General features: G+C 39.6%; 2 protein-coding genes across 5 annotated transcripts in view; both read right to left on the bottom strand.

Annotated features, from left to right (window-relative positions):
* Positions 1-20999, bottom strand: part of arhgap32b (Rho GTPase activating protein 32b) — a 46803-nt gene extending 25804 nt beyond the window's left edge. For 2 of the 3 annotated variants that reach the window (XM_011611041.2, XM_011611042.2), the window contains exons 1-5: positions 20454-20999; positions 11070-11190; positions 4340-4445; positions 2665-2759; positions 2395-2479 (exon numbers count right to left, since the gene is read on the bottom strand). In XM_011611041.2, coding sequence (XP_011609343.2) covers positions 2395-2479; positions 2665-2759; positions 4340-4445; positions 11070-11164 — 381 coding nt within the window. In that variant the 5' untranslated portion in view covers positions 11165-11190; positions 20454-20999. The remainder of the gene's footprint in view (positions 1-2394; positions 2480-2664; positions 2760-4339; positions 4446-11069; positions 11191-20453) is intronic. The other variant, XM_029848835.1, reaches the window with a different exon arrangement.
* Positions 21000-22561: 1562 nt separating this feature from the next.
* vps26bl (vacuolar protein sorting 26 homolog B, like) lies at positions 22562-26512 on the bottom strand. 2 transcript variants are annotated; one of them, XM_003970740.3, is made up of 6 exons: positions 26129-26510; positions 25336-25492; positions 25043-25207; positions 24756-24931; positions 24529-24671; positions 22562-24250 (listed from the first exon to the last, which is right to left on the bottom strand). In XM_003970740.3, exons 1-6 carry the CDS (start codon positions 26349-26351, stop codon positions 24113-24115), a joined length of 1002 nt encoding a protein of 333 aa, XP_003970789.1. In that variant the 5' UTR covers positions 26352-26510; the 3' UTR covers positions 22562-24112. The 2 variants fall into 2 exon arrangements, with proteins under 2 accessions (XP_003970789.1, XP_029704696.1); XM_029848836.1 differs by lacking the exon at positions 22562-24250 and adding an exon at positions 24336-24467 and having other exon boundaries at positions 26129-26512.
* Positions 26513-26938: the final 426 nt, after the last annotated feature.

Below are 26938 nucleotides of genomic sequence, written 5' to 3'. Positions count from 1 at the left end.
AACTTGAGGGAAGGTTACAAAACACATCCAATTACAACACATGAGCAAGTGACCTAAATGATGAAAATGCAAATAAACCCAGTTAAAATGGATTTCTACTTCAGTGTAGATTGTTGCGTAGCCTACTCACACAGGTCTATCTGTACACTGCTATCTGTAATCACACACCAATATGTTTAAGAATGTAAAGAATGTTTTCTTTAAAGCATAACACATTATGGCCTGTAAGTGCAATAACATTCCACTTTTGCTTAGAATATTGATGCCCTCTTAATACATTCATGATGAGAGGATATTGGAACTTTCTTTCTATCTTTGCTTTATTTTCCAGAGGCCAGGGGGGTTGAGGCGTGTTCCGAACGCGCCCTCAGCTCCCCTGCAGTGGTGCAACTCAGCAGTTTAAATGTTCCCACGTCCCAGGCATTTTTCCTGCTGCACCAACTTGAGGTCAGGTGGGCCAGGAGAGGGAGGAATAAGAAATAAGCATCCAAGAGACAATTTATCTGTATGTTATCTTTAAACACGTGCAAACCTGAACACAGCGAAGACAAACAGCGTTCAGGGTGTACACCGCCAGAGATTTGCAGTATTGCAGCTTGAGGCTAAAGTCATACATTTCAAATATTCTGACTGATTTCCTTTCAATGTCCGAGAATGACTAAGTGAAAACAGAATTTACGTATTTTAGCAAATTATTTTAGAAAAAGAAAAACAATAATACTGCATGGACATCAGTATTTCAACACTTTACTTGGTAATTGTGCCATAAACTTTGCCGACCTGGATTTAAAGATACAGTACTTTGCCATTGCTCTCTGAGGAGCCTCTCAGGTTCTGTAAAGTTGGGTGGGTCACCATCACAGAACTGTAATTGAACTACTTCTGGATTGTCTTATTGGAAGGGGAACCTTCAGCCCAGTCTGAGGTCCGTATCAGGTTTTTATTTAGTATAATCACTGTATATCTCTCATCTCTGGGGCACTTCTTTAGGCCTCGTGGATTTGGTTTTATTCTGAAATTTACTGACACCCATGAGACCTTATATAGACTGGTTTGTTTATCTTTCCTATTCAGGTCTGCTTAATTGAGTTTACTGTAGATGGACTCCAACAAGATGAAGGATCATCTCATGACAATCAAGAGAAATTGAATTGGACCCCAGAGTTAAAGTCCAAGGGTCAATGTGAAGGGCCCAAATACTCATATCAATGATATATTTTTCTTTTTAGATTTATTTTAATAGATGTGATGTTTTGTTTCCTGGTGAAGAGCATTATTTTATAATCAGGTTCTTATTTATGTCAAGTGGAAAAGATGACCTCATCATTATTAAACTGTAACACGTCTTTACCTCAGGTTAACGTTAAAATGCACAACACTGAACTTGCATGCGTGTTAACACACGTATACGATACGTATCTATTTTAATTTTTAGGCAGTCCTGATAAATTAAAAGCATAATAAAAAGCTCAAGGAAATCTAAAAGGTAATCCGGTAATACTTCCAAAAAAAACCTTTCATATGTTTTTAAATGTAGTTTTAAAAAGCTCTAACATGATAGATAAATAGGCAATAGTAAGTCTAATTCATGCCTGTTAAAATCTTGTCTATCACAGCAGGCCCTGAAATGTCTCCAAACCATCTGTGGAGTGGAAAATGCAAACAAAATACAAATGTTTTTTTATGTATTGTATTTCTTTAGCTTTATGATGTTCCCTGCAAATATGGGAGAGATGTAATTTCAAAGATATAATAACATGAGGACAGACTGAATTATGAAGAGTTGAAATAACGTCTTCCATCAAAAGCTAATCTGCTTCATACAACACTGTCCAACACATGCGGTGGACTGCTGCCCCCTGCTGGTACAATGATATAATCTACAGTGTAGATTCTACACTATATATTTTAGGACAACTGTTTGGCTCTTACAGGTAGAGGTAAATTCTTATATGGATACATAACAGACATGTTTGCTAAACCTGACTGATAGCTTTTGCTTTCCCTGTATATATTTGAATCCAAAGAACAAAAGTAAAAAAAACAGTCATCAATGAGGTACTGCTAAAATGACGGGACAGGGCAGGACGAAAGGGGGTGGGGGTCTACTTCTTAATTACATCCACAGTGAGAAAAACATACTCCAGAAAACTCCAGCACTCATGAAACAGTCCTACGGCTCATGGTCACCAGGACTGAGAACAATGACAGTGGAATGTCACACAGCTCGCAAACACATTGTGGGAGAGGTGATCAACTCCCCTAAAACTGAACTGTCCAGTTGTCCTGTAGCCCTATTTTGAATTTTGCCATTTCAACTCACTAAATAGCGAGGTTACAATTTAAGTGTACCTTAATTAGCCCAAATTGATTTTGTTGACAGTGGAACTTTACCTGGAGGGTCCCGAAGTCCACGTTTTCATAATGGAAGTGGGCACATTCTGCCAGTTTGGGAAAATGGCCTTTGGTGAAAGAAAGTCTGAAAAAATACAGTTTGGTCAGTCATCATCCACTTCTCACAAAATCACATTTAAAAAAAGATAGAAATGGGGGAAAGAGCAAAATAGCAGCAGGAAACCATGGAAGAGATGCAGTTACTCTGAGTTACGGTGACAACGGTGTGTGTACAGGAGTGTTTGCATGCATGGGTGTGTGTACACTCACTTTTTAACATTTTTGACCTTCATGCTGGCCGTGCTGCTGCTGCAGGAGCGCATGAGGGGCTCTGCCCTTAGCTCAGGGATCTCGGCACTCCTGGCCTAAACACACAAAAATGCACCAATAGGACAGGGTGTAACAGCTGCAATAACACAAATAAACCTCAGAAAATGGAACACCCAACATTTTACTCAGTCAACAGCTAATAAACCTTTAATGTCCTACAGAGTCAGGAGGGACAGATGAGTTCAAGCCATTTTAAAGTGTAGCTGAAATGTGAAATCAGTTGAGTTATTTCACAGTACTGACAAAGCTTGATAACACAGTCAAAATTATTAGACAAGGTGACATTTTTCAAGTATTTGCCTTCCCAAAGTGGTGAGGGAAAAAAAGACGTTACAAGGTCTGAAAATACAGGACAAAAACATCATCTACATCAACAATGATGGCTGTGGCCAATTAAAAACATGTATTCACATTTTATCCCCCACACCATCTCTGGTGTGGTGTGTAGTCTGACAGTTATCTCTAACTGTCGGAACAGAGGTAAACACTTCAAACAGACCTGAACCTAATTTAAAAACATGAGTATTATTGAAAGTAACATTGTAGAAACCTACATAGATGCACTGTTACCTTTCAGCGAGACACAGTCCATTAAAATGCAATTCAGCAAATTGGAATTACACCTACATCCAAAGAGAGGTCAACAATATAATTTTAAACATCTGGCAAAACAGCATACAGGATGTTTCCAAAAGAGGTTTTAATTTCACTGAGCTGATATGGCGAAGCAATAAAACGAAAGTCCGCAGATATAAATAAACACTGAAGGGGAAAACAATCAAATATTTTGAACAGATTAAGGTGAAAGTAATCATAATCCTGCCCACCCTAATGTGGGTGACAATTCCTCACGCAGACTGATCCCAGTCCCTGATCCCTCATCAGATTTGTAATTACTGGAACACATTTTACTCTGATTTGCTTTGTCAGAGATTTAATGGGAACGTTACAGTGTGCAGCATAACATGATTTTTGCCACACAACACAGGTGTTTATAGCACATCAGTGTAAGCCGTTTGGTGCTTCTCATCACCTCTTCAAAACACTGGAGACATTCATAATTCATGCCAGTCCAGTCTGTACCAGTCTCTCTGATCAAATATGGAACAAAGAACAGCAGACGTGCAGTATTGAACTCCCGCCTCTGTACTCAATATTAATCTGCTGACATTATTGTTTCTTTTTCTCTGTGCTGGATGATCGAAGGAAGCATTTCAAATCAAAATCAAACCGCACGGCCATTGTTGGCTCCACATGTTACCATGGAGACGACCTCGTTTTCACTGTGCTGTTGATGCAAGATGCAAGGACCATCCAAACCAAAGGCAGGAGGAAAGGAAATAGGAATGATGTCGCCTGGTGAACGGTGAAATAAACAGTTTGGTACTGGGGTGGGAGATGGGTAAATGCTTCGGTAAAGACCTCAAAGAAAGTTATCTGCTGAGACAATGTGTGCCAGTGTTTCAGAAGTGACATCAGGGTGAGTGATGAATCAAACAACATTGATCAAACTAGTGCAGCATCAAGAAATTCAATATGATCGAGCAGATCATCAAATGTGTAAATGTAAGGAACTAAACGCTCCCATCAGCCGATGCCCAAGCATGTGTCTCACCATAGCACTGATGGTTTCCTCCCAGTCAGGTCTCTCTCTGGGATGAATATGAGCCAGCTCAGGCACAATGTCGTCGTCGTCCAGGTGACGCCCAGACCTTAGACCCCTACAGTCAACACACAGAGTACCATTAAAGACATTTAAATATACATACGGTTCGTGAAAATCATTTCTTCTTCGGGCAAAGCTTGTAAGAATGTGTCAAAGCTGCAACAATCACGTGACCTACTACAGAAAACTCATATAAGCTGCACACTATGTAGACGTAGATTGTGGAAGCACGTTCCTGAGGGCACTTCTCTAAAGAAGCTTTTCCTTAATAGAAGAATTCAATATATAGTTAAAAAGAAGTGAACATCCCAAAAATCCGCTTAATGGGGATAATTAAGCATATGATCACGATTCAGTTTTCCCTAAACAACCAAGATATCGGTTTGCTATATAAATAATACCTGCATGTTAATCATTCAATTATTACTAAGTACATGACAGTAAATGTTATTTTAGTTAAATTCTTCTTGAACCTGAAACATGCTACATAACTCCTAGATAATGCAGAATAATGCAGAATTTCAATGTCAAATCCATGACATTCAATTCCAATTACAGCTATTCACTCGAATAAAAGAATTCATTTTAATGGAAAAAAAATTGTGATGTTTACTTCCAGCCAGTTATTGTCATCAAATGGCTGGACGTACCAAAGAGTCGGAGGAAGATCTTTCCTGCAACACGAAGACCGTCTGACACCATGAACAACGTGCTACAGAAGAAAGGTCAACTTGAAAATCATTTACTCCTCAAGCACCACCTTCATGTGTTAACTACCACAAAGATTCCTAGCATTCCTTACTAAGTAGGCAGTGAGAGCAACTATTGCACCTGCTCCCAACAGTCGTAATAAAACTGCAGAGAACAGGAGCTTGAATCCGCGTGAACTCGTCTGCCATCGACCTACTTTCTCTGCTTCTGGAGTGATCCAACTACAACATTGCAAAACACCACATTCATTTCTATACAGACTAATTTCTTTGCTTAAAATACAAGCCTCTGCACATTACTGTTTTCTCACCATAAATAGAAATAAGCCGAAGCTTTACTCCCTAGAAATTCACTAAAAATAATGTTACTCATATTAGATGTTGATGACCGTTGGCGTTATCAAACTATTCAGTGGAAATCATACCAGAAATTACAGCCAACAAAATGGAATCATTTCCCCCTGATACAATTGTGTAATATAAAAGTCATGAGTGGATTTTGGAGGTTAAAAAGGTTTTTAAAAATTTCAGTAATAGAAGGAGAGGAGAAAATGAAGCCTGATGTCAGCAATCATGATGCCAGAATGAGTCATTAACAATAGCAATGGTAATTATTCATAAAACCAATTTACAATTTAAGTATCATTCCTGAAAAAAGAAAACCCAAAAAAACATTAATTCAGGCGAACCAAAAATAAAGCTGCCAGATTATATAGTACATGCTTTCTTCTTTTCCTGACCTTAAGAAAGCATACATGAAAAAAGCACATTTATAACTCATCCAAAACAACCAGATATAACAAGACAGATAGTGAATCTTGTTTGGAGACGACGAGGTTTACTGATGGCCTCGTTCTGCAACTGTGACGGAGGAATGTGAGGGTCAATTTTAAACTTGGTTTAAGGGTCATTCAAGACCTTCAGTGTTTGTTGGGCTACAAAACAGCAAAGAGGTAGAAATGAACCGAGCACAAACTGACTAGAATAAACGTGTCCAAGGTCGTTTTCTCTGCCAACCGGACTGTGTTTCTTCTCTTGAAGACGTTTCGCCTTCTATCCAGAAGGCTTCTTCGGTTCTGAACTCGCTGGGGACCGAGCTTGAAAATATAGCCCCTGTGGACCATTAGCATGTTAATGATCTGAGTGGTCACCTGAGAGTCGTTGGCAGGGTTGTTCACCTAGTTTCGGTTGAGGTGTCCCCCCCCTTTGTCTGTTGGACTCCTGGAAAGGTTTTGAACATTTGGTTTGTTGTTGGAAGGAGTGGAGGACTGCATTGTACATCCTCCACTCCTTCCAACAACAAACCGAACTGTTTCTTCAAGAGAAGAAACACAGTCCAGTTGACAGAGAAAACTGCCTTGGATAACGATGACCTGGATGATTGAGAATCTACACAGACATCTAGAATAAACATCCTCATTTCTACGACTCTAAGATGTTTTAATTAGGCTGCATGGCCTCATCTGCCAGGACTGAAAACATGTCATATCATATTTTACTCCGTTGAAGATGGGGTTTGTTTTTGATGGCAGTCATCTGCTTTAATCTAACAGCAAAACAGTGAGGACTGACTTTTAAACATTTACGACAATTCCTTTGTGTGTCTTTTTAAATACGTAAGCAGACCTGTCATCTTGTTAAACTGGATGCAAAGAACTTCTGAGTATGAGGGCAAAAGTACATTTTAAAGCTGTGAGAGAGATTCTCTGGCTGAATACTGTAGAAGCTCCCCTGTGTTGTCAGCTGTGAGTCCGTTTTCATCTCCACTGTAAGTGTAACAATGTCAAAACCCTGCATGATCTACATCTCAGTGCCTGTTTGTTCAGAGCAAGGTGCTGATTAAGGGCCAGATCTTCTGGCCTCATGTGGGTTGCATATTTTCTCTCGCTACTCCAGCATCTGCTGCAAAGTTTCTTTTTGGGCCATTTTCCACTGTTGTTACAAAACACCTCAAACTTTTGAACAAAACACTGTTGGAAAAACAGCCTACTTGTTATGAACAAGATACTGGTCACGCCTCCTCTAAATATTTGCCGAGCATAATTTGCAGTTGGCCGCCACTTTCCTTTATATTGCAAAGTCAAAGGTAAATGTCAGACTCTTGTAAATGCATCTGCTGTGTTCCGTTTGAAGTGTAATAGGTCAGATGTGGTTTGAATCTCAAAAGAAAAGATCCGACTGGTCAGAGTACCTGTAAGGTTACATGAGCTCATTGTAGCTGCCCTGAATAAGTAATGAAGTCTAGTTTTATTGTGGTCTATGTTCCCCGAGCACTGTGAAGAAAAGGCCTTGGAAATCAACAATCGCAAGCAACAACATAGGGCACTATTGGTATGCAGGGCACAAGACTGAAGTGTTCTGCTTGTTCTGGCTGAAACCTCTCCAGTCTGCCAGCAGTTTAAGTTCCTGTCCTGTTGGGACAACACTGAGTTCATGTCTTTGACTGTTCAGCAACATTAACCCTGTGTTTTCTCCAACCCAGTTACATAGAGATAGACACACTTTTTTGCATATTCTTATATTATATTGTACAGTACAGCTGTACAATATAACACAGCTGTAAAATGCTATTCTGCGATGCACTAATGTTTGGACAAAGTAACATTGTTAGTTTTGAACATAACTGTGGCTGTTTTAAGGCGCTGAATTTCATTTTTGTGTCTTTAATTCTAAAATCACTCAGTACACAGACAAAAGCAATCAAGCCTAACCAGTTACAGAGATCCCCGCCTACTTAACGACACATTTTGATAAGCTCTAAGGAACAAGGCAATCGGAACGCTGTTACAAACCTCTAGCTCCATCTTAGTGTCACTTTTTAACTCTCCCATTTTGGATAAGCCCAAAACAAGAAGAGGAACCAAACCCAGGGTCAGGCTTATAAACAGACAACCAATATAGGCTAAGCATGTTCCTTGGGCATTTAAATATAAGCATTCAAATCTATTATGAAAGTCCAGTTAAAAGTCCATATCCATATCCATATGCTCATATGTTCTGGACATGTAAATGCCTGACCACAGAAACACAATCAGGTGCAGGTTACACTCAATGATACCCGAGTAAAATACAGCGCAGTCCAATGCAGTAAGTGGTCAAGCTTAAGGGAAAGAAAACAAATACTTTTTCTGGGTAAAAAAGAGGAAAAGAAAAGGCTCAACTCTATTCTCAGACATTTATTTTTTTAGGTCTGGTCTAAAATATTGTTCACTGTGCTCCTTACTGTACTGATATTAACGTAATGGTATTAAATATGCATTCTGGCTTCTGCCATCCGGTTGTTTACACTTTGACCTTGTCAATGCATAAAGAAAACTGTGGCATCAGGAACGGTTTTCTGTAATGTCTCCTTCACTTCTCACATTACCTCTTGCTCTATTTTTGTTCCCCATCATCTCTTGATGCAAAAAAAAAAATCTATGAGATGGAACAGTATATGCAGCACTATAAAAAGCTCAACCATTGCTTGAAGCATTAAAAATATACATTGATGTATTTTACAACTTTAGATGATCGATGATTAATTTCAGCCCTTCTTATCCATTTAATTTTTCCTCAGAAACTGAAAAAAACTAAACTAAAAATTTTAATCCTCAGGGATTTATCTTAAATTACAGTAGACAATAAATGACAACTAATTTGACAACAAATAAAACCACTGTAGAATCCGAACATCTAAGAGTGTTGCTTCCTGCCAAATCAATTAGTGACAGCATCAAACCTCGTGAGGATCACTCAACACTCTGAACATGTATACACGGAATGTGACACCAGTGCAGCCTTAAATTAGCAGCTACCTGATCTGTTGAGTCACTGAGACTGAGGAGAGCTCGGATGATGGTAAAACCCTCTACTGTATCTTCCACCCTACCCAGCTGCCTGTCTTTTTTAGGGAATCATGAAGAGTGCATCACTTAATCTTCCTTTCCTGCTCCACTGATCCACTCTTCTTTACCAGGAACCACCAGACAGCTTTTATAATGCACCAACCCAGGTCAAATCCAATCTATCCTGTCTGACATAATACGTTATCTGCCGGAGGAAAAAGACCCCACACACGAGGGAGAGAGAGAGACACACACACAAACACGCACACAGAGAAAATAACAATCTACAATGTGAAAGAAGAAATTAATGTTTTTGGTTGGCCTTTATTTGGTTCTTTTTCTTTGCTTTTTCCACTCATTCTCAGTGGTAAATGTTGGACCACTGTCTAATATATGCTAAGCTGCTGCTGCCATGGTAACTGGGTAGAGGATACAGACCCAGTTCAGGATTGACAGTACATGAGGAGCAGGTGAAGAGGCTGCGTAGCCTTAAATCCCACACTGTGCACACGCACAAATGCAACAACCTTAAAATATCTGCAGCAGGAATAAATCATTGTTTACCCCTGATCCCATAGCAGGGAACAGACGCTGCATACCTGGTTTGAAGAGACAATATGGAGAAGTCGGAATGTTGAGAGGTGGTTACCCCTACAACTGTGAAGGAAAGGACATAACTAACTGCTGCACTCTCCCTCTGTCAAGGGAGATTCTTGTGCACATCTCTGATTAAGCCATCAAAAATCTCACTGTAAAACAGATAAATAACGCAATGGGTAAGGGATCAATATAAGGGAGAGGAGCATCACTGGATTGGAATTCATCAGAGGCAGCTGAGATGGTGTCAAATGAAAACTTGGAGAGGTGAAAATAAGAGGGGGGGGGGGGGGATTTACTGCTAAGTTGAACCAAATGCGGACAAAACGGTTCTTCCCAATGCAGAAAGGATAATGAGCCAACACATATCTACAAGAAATTCTGGAGGAATGGAAGAGAGAACAAGACTGAAAGGAGAACGAGCTTCAGAAGTTTTTAAGCCACAATTTCACACAATCACCTCTTTCCTTAGGTTGTCCTTTGTCTTTCGGTTAACATTATTTTATCTTTTCTCGGCATGTATAATAATACTAATAATACTAATACCTTTTACACTGTTTCATTTTATTTGAACAATAAATGCTCTGCAGAGGAGCAGTTCAGCTTGGAAACTGTTACTGTTGTAGAATGGAGAAATCTTTCTGACCACATGTCAACATGATGAATTACCAGGTTTACTTTGGCACTCATCTCATGAAATGCTTATTTGACCACTGTGGAACTGTTCATATTGAATGTAGTCACTTTTTTTCGCTTAATGCAATTCTCAATCTTTTGACATTAGTCAACACTTTTAATACAACATTAATAAAACATTTAATATGAACTCAATTGCTGCATTGCTGAATATGCATTTCTTTACTGAGTATCTGCATGCGTGTGGGATGACAGAGGGCAGGCATGTGGGTGTACAGCTGTAGCAATGACGTAACTGGCTGACAGCTAATACACTCCGGCAGTGGTAGCTGGATCCGCTTTATCAGTACAGGAAATCTGAATGAGCGCTTTGACAATGGTGGCTGGCACACTATTGTGATAAGCTTCACGGGGTGAAGGTGGGGGTTAAACAGGCAGTGGGATGGTGACTGTGCAAATTCAGCGTAGCTACAGCGCTCGGACACGTCCCCCGATGTCTTTCCCACTTCCCCTGCATGCACATTCCCTGCTGTCATTTCTGGAAGCTCAGATGAAGCAAAGAAACTCCCCCTTCCATCATTAGCAAACACTCCTACACATTCCGGTGTATGTGCGCACACACACGCACCGCACTTGCACTGCTACAAACACATTGTGTCTGCAAAATGTGCCTCGTACAGTGAAGACAGAATGGGTGCGTATTCCTCTGAGGCATAAAGATGTTTACACACTGCACCCATCTCCTGTTTCCACTATAAACAAACTACTAAGGTGACCAACTAAACCCAAAGGTGTGGTCTCAAACACGCATACACACATCCACACTTTTATCTTCCTATTATCTTCACACTGGCTGAAAAATGTCCAGGGAGCTGCTGTTGGTGCGCCGGCTACATTCTGTGATCTTACCTGTCCACGATGTCATAGCTGGACGTAGCTGCGGTTCCCAGCAGTCCCAGTGCTGCACTCCCCACCACTGCAGCAGCACCGCTGCCTGCCTCCATGATATTGACTCACTGCAATGTGCAGCCTGCCAGAGAAACAGAAAGGGAGGGAGGGAGGGAGGGAGGGAGGGAGGGGAAGGACAGAATGAGAAAGCCGGGAGGTAGATCAGGAGGGAGAAAAATGAATGAGATCAAAGAATGAATCGCAGGACGTGAGGAGAGGGAAGAGGACAAGAGGAATAGCACAATGTGCGTGTGTTGGGGGGGGGGGGGGGTATAAATGAATAGTAGGGGAAAAAGAGAAGAGGGAGACATGGTTAAATTAGATGAACTCTGAAGATGTCTGGTGTCAACGTGCTGGATTTGCCATTTTAAACACTGCATTTTGATGAGGATAAAATAAGTCAACAAACTGACATTAAATTGTTTTACACTAATATTACTAAATCAAATTTTCACATTTTGGAATTAGAGAATTAGTTTTTGGCTTGTAAAACAAAACAATACCTCTGATACCACCATCTTTAACATTATTGAGGGCAATGTTGCAGGTTTAGCCGAGATCCTTCTTCAAATTAGGATTTTTTTATGCATGTTATGGAATCTAAGCGAGTATCCTCTTTGGTAATGTGACTAAAACAGTGCAGAATGACTCTGATGCAAACAAGAAGTAAGAAAATAAAAGGTGATACTTTCAGAAAAAGGATTTCAACAAGAATGAAAACTATCATTCCATCCTACGACCATTTACACAAGCCTGTTACATAAATTGTCTTACAATGACACTATGAACATGTTTAATTTTCTTATTCCCAACTATTTTCTAGCTTTAATTAAGTGCCTATTTAATGGGCCCCTTTCATAATAAAGGTTACTTCACCTGTTTCATGGAAAATGACACTTAAGTGACATTTTGGCTCTCCTATGGTCAAGATATATTTGTGTTTGACAAACCAAAACCATTTTAAAGAAGCTGTGAGATGTTTTCTGTTGGGGTGAAAATATAGATGAATAAAAGCATTCAGTTGGTTTGAACTAATGCTTTTTATTTTTATATCTGTCTGCACCATGCATCCATGGCAGAGCCAAACCACAGATGAAGAATAGCTTTAAGTCATGAATATTTATTCATTCTTTTGCCAATACTTTTACGAATATTGTCATTTAATTAAAAATGATCATAAATACATTTCAGCCATTCAGACGTGACTTTTTTCTCTCCCAAACTTGTAAAATGAAAGGTGTATACAAACTGGCTACCAGATGGTATCAGGTGCTGTGTTCTCATTTTTAATCGACTGGTTAAGTTGAGTCGTTTTTTCTATCATCCGTTGGGTTATGTTGGGATGGCAGCTGCTTGAGTCATCACAGCTGAGAATGTCTTTAATTGTATAAATCACACAATAGCGGCCGCCGCGTGACAAAACAGTGAAATCCAAATGCGTCACCATCCGCAGGCAAAAATAGATGATAAAAACAGAGCAGGAATGACTCAGTAAACCAGAGGAGGGGAAAATCCATACAATGGCTGCTTGCTTTAATCCCAGGAGGATGCTGTGCTGAAGGAAGGTGTGGAGAAAACGACGTAGGAGGAGAGAATCCTTACTGGCTGCTAACTGCAGGGTATACATTTGAGCTACACTTCTGGAGTATTAGAGTAAAAATCAATATACACATTATGAGCTGATATGTATCTTCATTTAATGAGAGCTGATGGTATTTACATCTGACCCCCAAATTTACTGCTGATGCTTAATGAGCTAGATATAGACGAGGCCAACTGAAGTATGTCATTTTTGGGGTTTATTTTTTCTTCCACCATATTTCCACCTGAAAGTGAAGAGGGAATCACACCAATGTGGCTTAACCTGTTCTCGACCACCTCTGTAACATTTGCACTACAAACAGTAGGGAAATGCTCTTGTCATCAAATTAACAAAATCTAATTTATTCTGAATTCAGTAAGATCCCAGACAAAGCCAACTGTCATGAAATGATTTTCCTTTCTGTGGAACTTTGCTGAAAATATGTACGAAATCGTCGAGATTTGCTTTTAAAATACATGTGAGGGGGATAAATCAAGGCTGTTGCTTTTGTAGCTATTAAAGCCACATTAATCACGCAATCCAGTTTAATACAGAGGCTTGTGGTTGGAGCTCAGGATATGGGACAGAGGATTTTCTGAACAGGACTAAACTTGGGTTAACATCAGGTCAACTAATCTCACATATGGCACAATAGGAAATGCAGCCAAAAAAGATGGAACAATCCCAATCAACCACGGACATCTGAGTGTTGGAGGAAACAGCCCAGCCTGAAATCCACCAGCCAACATTCTATTCTGCATGCGTCTGCCAGTTTAAAGAGAAACTGAGGGGTAAAAAGCCCCAAATAAAATAAATTCTGGCAGCAAATCAGAACTCTAATAATAAAACACTCTTGATTTACTATGACTAAATAAAAAGACAACAAGCAAATGTTAATAATGGAACAAGCAAAAGTTAGCATTCATCCAAACAATTCCAATCACTTATTAAACTTACCAACAACTGGCAACATCACGATTATGGATGCGGTACATGGTTATCTATCCCCTAATATGAAGGAGGAAACAATCACTTGCACTTATCTATTATTGTATGTAGCACCATTCATTTCAGAGTCCGTATGTGCGTAACCAGTGGATTCCTATCACACCTTTACAGGAGTCATGTGCACCGCAAAAGGATACTAATGAAAATGTGGCAACTGCATCTCGTTACCAGGGACCAAGTGGAAATCACAAGGACAAAAGGGCAAGGCCAGGGCTACCACGTAAATATGCTGATGATACAACTCTGCAAATGTTGCAGAAGCCAAGATTACTGTATGTATCTTCCCATTTCATGTTCACAGCATAACTTTTCCATTTACTTTAAGACGCTACTTGACAGCTGTCCGGGTAGTATAAAAGAAGCTTCCCTACTGGACACAAATCTCCTGCTCATCACATGTCACCTTTTTGGAATCAGAGTTAAATTATTTTACTTGTGGTGACAATAAGCCGATTTCTCCAGTGAAGGAGGGCTAAAAGTCACACATTGTGATCATGATTGAGTCATATGTCACACATCCTCTCAAACTCTGGAGCAAAGTCCCGTGACGAAAATATGCTGACTGGCTCCTTATCAGCAGACACGAGTACAAAAACCAACAGAGTCTCTGCTTGCTGCAACCTGTAGCTCTGCACTGAAAATGCCCCAGAAACAGAAAACACCTTTCTCCGAAATCTAAAACCAGTTGAGTGTTGGACTATAGTAGAAAAAGAATGAATGTATATTCTGCTTTATTGTCAAAATACGTTGCTTCATGAGTGAGTTATGCAAACGATCACATGGTCAGTACATTATTCAGCTTCTACCCATAAAGTATTATTGCTAAAGAAGCAATGATAACATCTAAATCATGACTATTTCCTATTCCACCACAGAAATCACAATGAAAGATACAAAACAGGGATAATATATAACATTCAATCGCGTCAAAAGAAACTGGACCACCTAAAAACCCAGTCATCCATCAATTCATTTACCCATTCTTTTGCCTGGGCACTAGAAAAACATAATCCGTTCAAGACAGATCTATGAGTTGACCAAACTCTTCTTGGCAAACTGGTAATTCTTCTCAATTATACACAGGCGAGTTACACTCAAATACATAAAAACCAGGTGGGCGCTAGAGGTGTAAGCCCTGCAGATGCTTAAAGAATCCTCCACATCAATAGATTATATCTAATACGAATAATGATGATAATAACGTTTAACCTCCAGAAAATGAGTAGACAGGCAGATATTTTAGTAAGATAGTGGTTTGCCAAATATGATTTATGGACAGAAATCACATTGGCTTTTTATCATCGCTTATATGAATAATGTAGACTGCTGGACAAGATAGAAGTAGAATTTTCGGTATGTAGACTACGATTCATTCATCGGGTTTCAATGTATACTGGGATCAGAGAAATGGCAGCAAGTCGAGTTCATCACTGAGATCAGGGGTCTGAGTTGCTTTTAAAGTGATTAGTCCAATATCCAAAATGATTCTTCAATCTGCCAACGCCTCTTATATGATTAGCTATAACTTCGATTGTGTGTAAGGAGGAAGGACTTTCATGTCCTGCTTGATTAAAAAAAAAAAAGAGATATGTTTGAGATTGCAATGTTAAAAATGTCGAAGGATTTCTGTTTTTCAGGAATGAAAAATTCAAACCCAGTATTAGTAATTTTGTACAGCAACTTTCTATAATTCCACATTATGGAGGAAAAAGGAAATGAATTATGCAGGGGGATGTTAGCAGAATGATGTGTGTGTCCATCTAACATCTACAGTGGAATAAATTATATTCAGAGTAACGCTGATTGTAGCTGTTCTACATTTGAGTGCCAACACAGCAGCTGAACAGATAACACGCTAAAAGAAAAAGGCTGACTTCAGTGGATCAGCGTTTGCCTTTCTTCCAGCCTGTGTGGTGCACTGGCGTTATGGTTGAAGTTTCGCTGCAATCTCTGGTGAGGGAGAAAAGGTTGAGAAACCCTTGAACCGGCATGCTGACTCACTGTGACAAACACAAACAAGCCATTTATCTGGGAACCTTCAGCCAGGATGCGCAACTCACGCAAAATACTGGCTCCTGTCAATCATCTCTCGTGCCGTTTGCAATGACAAATTCAAAGCTCACAGATCGGATGCTTCCCTTCATTATCTCCCCTCCGAATCAATGAGACAAGGAAGCGTGCCAAAATTGTCCTCTTACATCAATAATGCTTCCAGAGCAGGTATAATAAAATGCATTTGCAGCAGGTGCATGATTCAGACCATTCATTAGACACGGTTCATTTGTCTAAATCATTTAATGTCGAGAAGAATGCACGGATCAATCATGAAGATGAACAAACAGCCAAAACATTTTCCAGCTCACTGGCGGTGAACGTTTGGGCTCAGTGCCCAACCTGGCCACGAGCAGTGGAACATTTATGGGATGTGACATTAAACAAGCAGCAACTTTACCATCTCAAACATGCTAAACTATACGGAGTAACCTCAACACACACACCACAAATATTTACGTCACCCCATTGTTCTCAATGACAGAAGCACCAAAAATAGATAAACCAAAACATGACATAACATCAAATATTCGCCACGAATATTTCACTAACATTAATTGTAAGTCGAGTCAAAGTTTTATTTACATTCAAATATGACATGAATTTCTTCCCTTGTGACAATGACTTCTGTGCTCCTTCCTTCAAGCTGACAATAAAAATAAAATAGAACCAGGTTCCTTATGTGTTCAACGTAACTAGATCATGTGGAAACCTCCTAGTTAAATTGAACAACCGCAGCTGGTCATCAACTAAATTAACTCAGCTAGCATTAGCATTTTCAAGGATGCCTTAAATGGCCGAAAATCGACCACACAAAAATGGTAAATAGGCGCACTTTAAATATAGAAAGTTAAAAATGCAATGTTCCTAACAACTTCCAAACTGTATTGCTTTCCATTTATAGTATTTTAAAAGAAGATATTTGCCACAAAGTATTGCATTGCAAGATCAAATGGGACAATATAGATAAACGTGTCCTTAATGTACAAAGACAACTTGACACTTATTGACCTAATTGACAGAATTAGGACAGGATATGGGTGGGGGGATATTGGAAAGCGAGTATCAACTAAATCTGAGCCACCAGACAGTTCTGCCAGGAAGGCGGCGTTCCTCACAGGGCCTTCGGAGCCGCGGGGCTCAGAGGGATGCGCGTTCAACCCGAAGATCAAGCAGCCTCGTCAGCAGACGATGTGACGAGGACTTTGGACAAGTTGTGCTTTCTTTCACCAATGTGACCTTGCTACGCTCTATTGCATAAACAATGATATCAAAAAGGGGAAAGTTTTACCCCTGTCCCAATATGTTCACCTATATTTTGTTATTCATGAGGGTAAATTAACTACAGGCTGTCAGGACGGCTTTGCCCCTAAAGGCCAATTTGGCAGAAAAAAACTCTGAAATATCAGCGTCTTGAGAATACATGAATAAATAAGTTCACAGAGTGGCAAAAAAAGAACTACTTGAGAGTCAGCTTTCTATTCAGGGCAAGTTCCTGACCCAGGGTCAGAGACCCCCAACACTTGTGCCACAGCTGGCCCACAGCAGCATAGCGATAGGCAGGCTGACACCATGCAGTTTAAAACGATTTAAAACACAATAAAAAACACAATCTATATCCTAAACTGTATTGTTAACCATCTCATTGCACCAACCTGATATATGACAACCCAACATATGACAGCATTTCTTATGCAAATTATATGACTCTAATCTGCACCATGTAAATTAAGTGCCAATTACCTGAAAAAAACGATTATTGCACGCTCAATAACAACATTTCAAAGTGCCCCTCTATGTCAAAAAGGTTGTTAATCCCCGTAGGCAGATGTTATTATAGATGATTATACTGCTGGCAGTGTCTCTATTGTCACTATTCATTACATAAAATCCATACTTCATTTACGCTGTCATGACAACTTCTAAATTATGTTGAACAACCACAAATGCAAGACAAATATAACTAATAAAACATCTCATCAACTTTGTTCAAGAGTTTTACATTTTCTGTAATAATCACTGAAAATAATTTGCTGAACCCATGTGAATGTTACTTTATAACCGTAATGCACAATATGAAGTCTATTGTCTCCAAAAACTACAGTTGAATCCAAGCTTAAACTTTAAATAGTTCATAGTTGCTGCAACAAGCACTGGGGTGTGTTTCCCATCCCAGTTTGCACAAGCCAGCAACATATTTTGCACACTAGTTTATTACAGCTTCCTCTGATGCAGAAATCCAAACAATGACGCACTTTATCATCTCTTTAAAGGAAATAAAATCAAACTAAAACAAGCCCATTCAAGCACCAACATGCACCAGAGACGTTTGTGATGAGGTTCTGGGAGCTCCCAGTGCTTTCTAGATGCTTCCACTACCCTGGCAATGCAAACTGTTGAACGCCATCATTTCTCATTCCTTTACAAATTAAACCTTCAAGTCTCTTCACAATTTGATGTATTTTCACCAAAATGATGTTGTTTCACACAATCTGCTCTGAACAAATTCCCCGTGTGATCTCATTATCCTCCATTAGGTCACCGTGGGAATACCATGGCAACTGACTAATCAGTCTCCATGTCAATGCCAGGATTGTTTAGGGAAGAATGGAATCTCCCTTGAGAATGTCACGGCATCCTGAGAGGCCTGTGGCTGCACAAAGCTTGGAGCCTGATGCCATTTACACTAAGTCTCCAAGTGGCTGTATGACAGCAGCATATGTATCATGCATCATTAATAAACATATAGAAAACAGCCACAAAGGATGCTAAGCCGCAAACAATGCCTAGTATCTGGAGCTAGTGTCTGGCTTTATCTGATTCCACCTAGGAAAAGTTGATACAGGGAGAGCTTTGATGGTGCTGGAGGTGCACACAATAGGAACAAAAGACGGTTGCATAACCAGAGACATGACCGGACATGGCCGCGCATTTCTCATCAAAAAAGTGCAAAATATTCAAATCAAAGAAACAAAACCTATTTGCTCACCTGAAGATACCCAACAGCATCTGGTTTTATACTTAGAAGAAATATTCATATACAGTCAAACAATGCTGCTGCAAGTAAAGCAACAAAAGAGGCTTCAGGAATTTCAACCTGAAGAGATACTATTTTATCAAAAATGTTTTTTGCCTTGACCTTCAATGAAACGGCTGCTTGTCCTTATATGATGGATTCTGTCTCTTATCAGAGAAAATATTTGAAATTGTGATGAACCGACTTTAGTGTCTGTTTTACAAAGTGTACCTCATTCAAGACCCCTCATTTTTGAGCAGCAACCATGGTGCATTATAACAGTGTATAGACACTGAGGAACAAGGTTATGGCATGTTCTCTGTATAGAATTTGTCATCTTAAATACAGATTAAAGTCATCCAGCCAGGTCTGATTAAAAAGTGATAGAATACAATGAGTGATGGGCCAGACGACCAAACATGGATCGTAGTTTTACAAGCCTATTTTTAAGACTTGTTAATTGCAGCTATAAAAACTACACCAAATCTTTACTAATAATGTCAGTATCAGCACTGCATCATCTTCAGGACATTTATACACCCCCTTACAGTATTTTATGCCTCATAATCCATCTGCATTGTAATGTAAAGCACAGTTCCAGTCAGTTCCAATAAAAGTTCCAGGATAAGCTTCTGTCCCACTACAACCAGTCATTTATCCTCTGCCCAACTATAACTTGTCCATTTATCCTCTTTGTCCCAGTTCCACTAAAACCAGCCATTTATCATCTGTCCAACTATAACTTGTCCATTTTTCCTCTCCGTCCCACTACAACCAGTCATTTATCCTCTCTGTCCAACTATAACTTGTCCTTTTATCCGCTCTGCCCCAATTATTTCTTTTCTGCTCCACTATAACCAGTCATTCATCCTCTCTGTCCCACTATAACCAGTCTCTTATCCTCAGTTCATCTATATCCAGTTTATTCATCCTCTGTCTCACTATAACCAGACCATTAACCTCTGTCCCACTATAGCCAGTCATCCATCCTCTCTGTCCCACTATAACCAGTCATCCATCTTCCCTGTCCCACTATAACAAGTCTCTTATCCTCAGTTCATCTATATCCAGTTTATCCATCCTCTGTCCCACTATAGCCAGTCCATGTATTCACTGAAGTTGATCAAACGCGCCTCAAATTTAAAAGTCACAACAAAAGGATCCTGCTCATATTATATCACTACCTTCATCATCTAACTACTTCCATCTAGTAGCATCAGGGTGTGTCGGATAAATGTCAGCTGCCTGTAGAGAAGAGCTTTGCATCAGTAGCCACGGTCACTTTTCCTGATGCTAAAGGAGCAGCACTGCTAACCCGGAGCTATGGCATTAGCATCAATAAGTAAATAAACTAAATGGTCCTCAAAGGTAGCCGAGGATACAAGTCAGTTTAAAAAAAAAATCAGCTGACGGTGGTGTTTCTTCAGTAAATATAATAATTTAGAACACACTCAGACTGGGAGGGAGTGATTCCAGTAATGCCACTGGTGGTTCCACATGCGGGGGGATTCGTCACCTCCATGCAGGCTGGGGTTTTCAACGTTGGGCAACAGCCGCTTGGAACACGCTGTCGCCCGGCACGTTTTCACCCCAGTGTGCACAAAACACAGCGTCGCATAAACTTTAAGTAACATTAAACCACAGAATACACCTGTGAGTGTTTAAAAAGACAAAAAAGTATAAGTACCTGTGGTTGTGGTGGTGTTCTGGTGGGAACTGTGTTCGCTGACCACCGTTGGACGAGATGAGCTTAGCTTTCACTGTCCGCCACCGGAGCTTCACCACATCATGGTTTCACTCAGCCGAAACAAACTCCAGCGAACCAGCACCGAACCATGGGTGTTCTAGTCCTCACTCATTCTCTCCGCTGGAAATAAAGCGCAGTACCGTTCACTCCTAACCGGGTAACCGTGAAACAAAAAGAGACTCTCCGGGGAAAACAACCGGCAACATCCGTCCGACGCTCCTCTCTACCGGGGGACGATTTTCGCCTTAATAATAATTCACTGGCTGTCTAGGGAGCAGTCAAGGTATTTTTCAGGTTCCTGGGGTGAAAGAAGGATATATCCAGGCTGAAACTTGTGGAAAGGATCTCCTCTTCCTCCTCTTCCTCCTCCTCAAATGGGACTAGAACAAATGAGTCCGAATGAGGATCCACCGGAGCGGAGCGCTGTGCTGCCTTCACAACCGTCGGAAACGTGAAGGAGGACGTGGGAGTAGGGGAGCGCTACTTCATGTAACGTTTTAAGGTCTTTGAAATGAAAATAAATTGATAGAATCCCATCCGTCAAGAGGTTTGAAATTAATAGAAAGCTGTAGCCCCCCAGCCCCCACGCCCGCTTTAAAATAACCAACAGTGAATAAAATGTGACAATATGAAAGGGACTGGTGCACAGTTGTATGTAGGCCAGGCACCGACTTATGAGGAGGCTGATGATAAATGTTTCATCACATCCTAATTAGTCCCAGTAAAGCTACTGTATCTTAGCTAGAGGTTATTGACTTATAATAGTGCCACATACATTTAAAAAAACATAATAAAACATGTAAAATGACAGATCTCAAAGTTATCAGTACCATTTTATTTAATAATATCATTCATTGTGACATATAAAGTGTGTGCATGGGGTTGGTACCAGCCAACCTTTTTTGAGTAACATTACTGGACACAAATTGTCAAATTGATGTAAAAATCATTCATCCTTCCTTTAAAGTGTAATAACTCTGATTGAAACAAACAGCCCTGGACTGTGAGCCTGAAGGCAGCACACAATTCAATTTTCAAATTTTCCTCAAAAGCCAGCCTGCTCTGACGAATTTGTAAGGTTAAAACAAGCAATTGCTCTATTTACGATACATATATAAACAGAACCAGAGAGACTGGTTGGTTATCTTCCAAGAACAAGTGCAAGTTGACTCAGTAGATGAATTCATGCTTCATGATTGTTGACTGAAGCCTCTTTATCACTTTACCCCAAAAACAGCTGCTGTTGACCAGCAGATGGATAAAAACAACAGTTACATCACTCTCTGTGCAAATCATTTTGACACAAACTGTTCATGTGTCAATTAATGGAGTGAGAGCGGATCCAAGACTGTGAGACTTGGTCACAGATTCGTGACGAGAGGTGCATTCACACCCACTGCATCACGCTGTTTTCAGATTGGAACTGCATCTATGCTGACAGCCAGATCTGCTATAGGTGGAATTTATGAAGGTAGGCTTAAAAACGATTACCATTTCATACATTACCAAAAAAAAGAAAAAAAAATTGGTTCCATTCTGTCACTTTAAAATAGATCCAACCCATATGTTTATGCATGGTGTTGAGACAAAATCCTAATTTATTGTAACAATATTACATTTCAGGACTACTGTGGCCAGTCATGCACAGCCTGCACAACCAGTTTAGTTTACACACAATTATTCCGTCTCCTCCGGTGTCATAGTTCTCTTTCTAATTTAATCACCAGATTCTGTCAGATGACACATTTCTGCACACATTCAAGGTTTTCTCCCACTCTTTATACAGCAGTTTTTATGTGATGACCTTCATCACATAGGAACAAGCCACTAACTGCTATTTTGTGTTGGATTTTATTTGTTCCCCTCATTTGTGGATGATTTTTCCAATTTTTCTTTTTTAATTAAATGTAACCGCTTCCCTTTGCCATTTTGTCTGCAGTGTATAAAATGAATGGTGACTTTAACAAATGACAGTAATTACAAATGAGTCAGCTGTAACATTTAGGGAAAATAATCACCTCAGGAAGATAAATAATCTGATGCAGAGATACTGACAAAAGTCTTTATTCTTTCCCCAGAAAAAGAATGATCAAAACCTGCCCCCCTGTGGAAGCTTGGAGAGGGTTACTAGTGCAATGATTCAAAATTAGAGAAAAGAAATAGTGAAAATTAAATCTTCCCCTTTTATTCAAAGTAAATCAACACTATGAAATGATTAAAACAAAAATTTTACACAGACAAACATGATAAAAGAGGGGCGTGATGCATTTATATTCTGTGTGTGACGTCACTCCCTTCTTCACAACATTAAAAAATATTTTAAAATCATGAGATTAGTTTGTGTGTGCCAGTAATTCCAAACAAACAAACATACTGTATTTGTTTATGGAAGAGTGGGCCAACATTATGTTAATATTATTTTTCAGTGAAATGTTCTAATATCATTAATTTGGATGATTTATCATCAAATATCCTGAGAAATTATTGATCTAAAATAATAAAGAGAACACATGTTGAGTATTGCAATATAAGGTGCATCATTGTAAGATATTACAGATGGACACTCAGGGTCATGTTCTAAAAGGGATTCTATATGCTGCACAAACATTTTAAGCACATTTATGGAATAAAGAATGAATATTTGGTTTTCAACAAAAGCAATGCTGCCATGAGCAAGATGCCTGTTTAAGTCACACATGGTTTTATCTAACCCGAGGGACAGTTTAGAAAAAATGAATGTAGAAGACCACACTAAACATTCATGCCATCACCATTGTCAAACTGTTGCAACATCAGCATGGAATTTCCGTGATAAGTCGGCAAAGAAAACAACCAGATGTTGTATAAATGTGGCACACTCAATAGTACCAAGTGAGTAGAAACCTAGAAATAAAATTAACAAGTTCAAACAGCTGCATGCTGTGAGGGTCAAAAGCAGAAGCAACGCTCCTGTCTGTTCTCTATTCTGCACTACAGCACGTCGACAATAAAGCTATTTTTAGTCAAAGCTGCACTCCTAAAGAAGCAGGATATCATCAACAAATCTCGGGTTTGACGGCCGATTTGATATTTGCTTTGATAAATCGAGCCTGTGTGAGTTTATGTTGATTGCCATGGCAACATTTGACACTAGTCCTTAAAATATTTTTTAAAAACACACACTCATCCTCACAAACTTTTGTTTCACGATAATAAACAATATGAATATATTGTAATATAAAATGTAATTAATATGAATTTATTTACTGTTATAATTTATTTTGAATGAAGTGGAAAAAATAGTAAATATATATATATTTTTTACATACAAAAATAATAGCAGAGCAGTAATAACTAATCATTTTAGATTATTTTCTTAGACGACACCGCCAGTTTCTGCTCAGGACACATTTCCAGTAAATCCTTTTAAGTGGTAAAAAAAAAAATCCCCAAACCCACTGCATCATAAATGATTTGATGTGCATCGAACACGCTCAGTCTGCCATATTTTACACTACAATTACAGTTTTGACATGTCGAGCATACATTTGACATACATACACTTGCAAATGGTTTTTTTTCTCTCACTCACTCACTCACTCACTCACTCACTCACTCACTCACTCATCTTCAGAATATTTGTCTGGTTCTGTGAGCTCTCCTGACTGACAGGTGTCACTGAAGCGCTGGGAGGCAATGGCTGCTTGGTGAGACATACTCTTCCCGATGATGTCACCTTTCCTCCACAGGATGATCTCCTACAGACAACACAAAAGAGCCCTGACATTGCTTCCTCTCATGCCATCAGTAGCATGCCCAGTACTGTACTGCTGCGCACAAGAGTTTTTTTGTTTTAATGCTAAAGCATATTTATTGTTGATATCTGTGATGTCTCCACATTTGATTCACTCTTCGGTCAGTATCATCATGTTTTCATCACCAGTTTGGAGCGGAACCAAGCACAGAACTAGAAAGCTCCTAGATTAAATCATGTTAACAGCTGGAAGCGACACAGAGAAATTTGAACGCAACATACCTGCTGTTTAAAATAGCGTCTTTCCTCCTCGTCAATGAGGACCAGGTTGAGGTAGAATCGCACTGAGAACTTCTTGTTAACATCCTTCATGGTGGGTGTCATCTCATAGCCTGCTAGAAACAGCCTGATGGGGATGGATTCTCCTGCAGCAGCAACCACAGTCACATTAATATAGTGTCCTAAAAGCAACAACACGAACCAGTGAGGACCTAAACTTGTCTTTTCACCTCTAACCGGAGCTCCATCCATAATTTCATATTTTGCAATGGTGTCATTCTCGTGGAACACATTTGGACCTGTGCCAGAGCTCTCTCGCTTGACAATGTCAATCTCCATATGACGGATCTTAACCCTCACCAAACTGAAGTAAATCTTCCCCACAATTACATCTTTTAGGTGATACCTGCAACAAAATATAAATACAATCAATAGTCTCACTCCTGCTCACACTATGGGCATTTTTGCCCTTAGAAAAAGACATGCACTATTTCATTTGTGTTTTATAAAAACATACTTGGATTTATTGTACTCAAATTCTATATGCAGGCAATCTTCAATCCCCACTTCCATCTTGAGGGAGGAGTTGAGTTCAGGGTAGGTGCTGAGTGTGTGAATAACAAGGTCCAGCTCTTTGGAGATATCACTAAGTCTCCGGCCAATCGTTGCTCTCAGAAAGTATCTACATGAGAAAGAAATGGTTATGTGGCTGCAAAACTCAAAAATAAAAACCCACAACTATTTGAAATGGAAAAGTTGCCATCTGAAACAGATTATAACCAAATAAACTGAGCACACAATGGCAGGTACCGTAATTTGACGTTTTGTCCGGTGTAAGACTCATAGGGTTTCTCCACATGTGTGAACTCAAAGTCAAATGTCTGTGACTGCGTCAGCTCTCCCGGTCGTGCCAAGTCTTTCTCAAGAGACACAAACTCATGGTGGTTTCCTCTGTCATAGTACAGCTCTAGAAAAACATGCACAATGGTACCATCAGACAGCAGTGGCAGCATAGGTTTATTCACATGTGTAATTGTTAAATGCTTCCTTCTATCAGGTGACAGCACTTAAGCGTGTTGTCTTGATGATTGATGACTTCAAATCCAAACTGAAGCAACACATGGCTCAAAATAAGGTTGACAGTAACATATATAGCATCAGACAAATTTTAAACAGTCATATGATCATTACGAGGATAACACCCAGAGTGAATTGCAGATTTCAAATGGAGTTCCAAATGTTCCTTATCAGAAGTGTCGACATCTACATTTGTCCTTATATTGTATTCAAAGCAAACAGAAGAATATCAAACATAATTATATGTAATATTAATAATCATCATAACAGAATGATAAAACACTTAAATGTCACAAGACGGAGCAGCGGGAGATTGAAAAGCGAGGGTCAAAGGTCACTGCACAGCCAATGACTAACAAGAAGCTGACATCAGCACGTACCCACTTTTGTCACGAGATAGGAACCGTTAAACTGTTCTAAACATGACATTAGTGTGTAGAGAACAAAATGAGCATGTTCTTGATAAACAAGTTTAATAAGGGTGCGGGCGCGGACTACGGCTCATAACAGGCCGCCAGCAGCTCACCTATCTGCCCGATGAACTCGATCCTGATGCCGTTGTGCTCCAGCCTCTTTCCCGGATATTTGAGCGTGACACTGACCTTCCCAGACACCGTTTCACCGTCATAGAAGAGAAAAAATCTGTCCTTTTTCCCATCTTCGCTTTTATGCTCAGCTTTCTTTCTCGTTTCGGCGTCATTCAGAACTATATCGATCTCGGCACTTTGACCAAACCCAAAGATGTTCATCGCTGCTCTTGTCCCACACTGTGCCGCTGGATTCGGAACGATATGTAATAAAGTATCAGAGTTGAGCGCAACACTTTAACGCTCAGATGTTCCGAACAGATGATTGAAGACTTCTGTTTACGACTGTCTTAGTGCGCATGCGCGTTCCCAGACGCGGTCTTGCTTCAAGAACCATTATTAAACACAGAAAGCGTTTTGATTTGAACTGCAATCTGTTTGGGTTTTTTTTTTGTAATAAGTTAACAAATTATATTTTGAATGTTCTGGCGAAGGTTCAATTGTTTATTTGTTAAAATGAAACTTTTGTGACACAATATCAACAGGCGGAACAATTGAACGACCACTGTTTCCTGCCCGGAGTACAGACTTTCAGGTACTCGTTCCCACTCACGGGCTCGTTTATTGTTATTATTATTATTTCTGTTTCATTTGGCGAATGAATTACTTTCGAAATTGTAATTTATACGGATGAAATAATAAATAGACATTTTAAGATTGGATACAAGTTTATCTTCATTTTACCAGTGCAAACGCCTCCCGGAATTTCAAAATTTAGGATTTGTTTTAGATGCTTCGGGACAAAGTCT

Source organism: Takifugu rubripes, chromosome 15 (assembly GCF_901000725.2).
Source record: "Takifugu rubripes chromosome 15, fTakRub1.2, whole genome shotgun sequence".
NCBI lineage: Eukaryota > Metazoa > Chordata > Actinopteri > Tetraodontiformes > Tetraodontidae > Takifugu > Takifugu rubripes.
Note: the sequence above shows the minus strand (reverse complement) of the source record. Positions and strands in the feature narration are given on the sequence as shown.

Coding starts and splice junctions, on each gene's coding strand:
- vps26bl (XM_003970740.3), bottom strand. CDS start 26,351: ATGAACATCTTTGGGTTTGGTCAAAGTGCCGAGATCGATATAGTTCTG. Junction 25,493..26,128: donor CGAGTTCATCGGGCAGATAG/GTGAGCTGCTGG, acceptor ATGTTTTTCTAG/AGCTGTACTATGACAGAGGA. Junction 24,932..25,042: donor TTTGAGTACAATAAATCCAA/GTATGTTTTTAT, acceptor ATTTTGTTGCAG/GTATCACCTAAAAGATGTAA.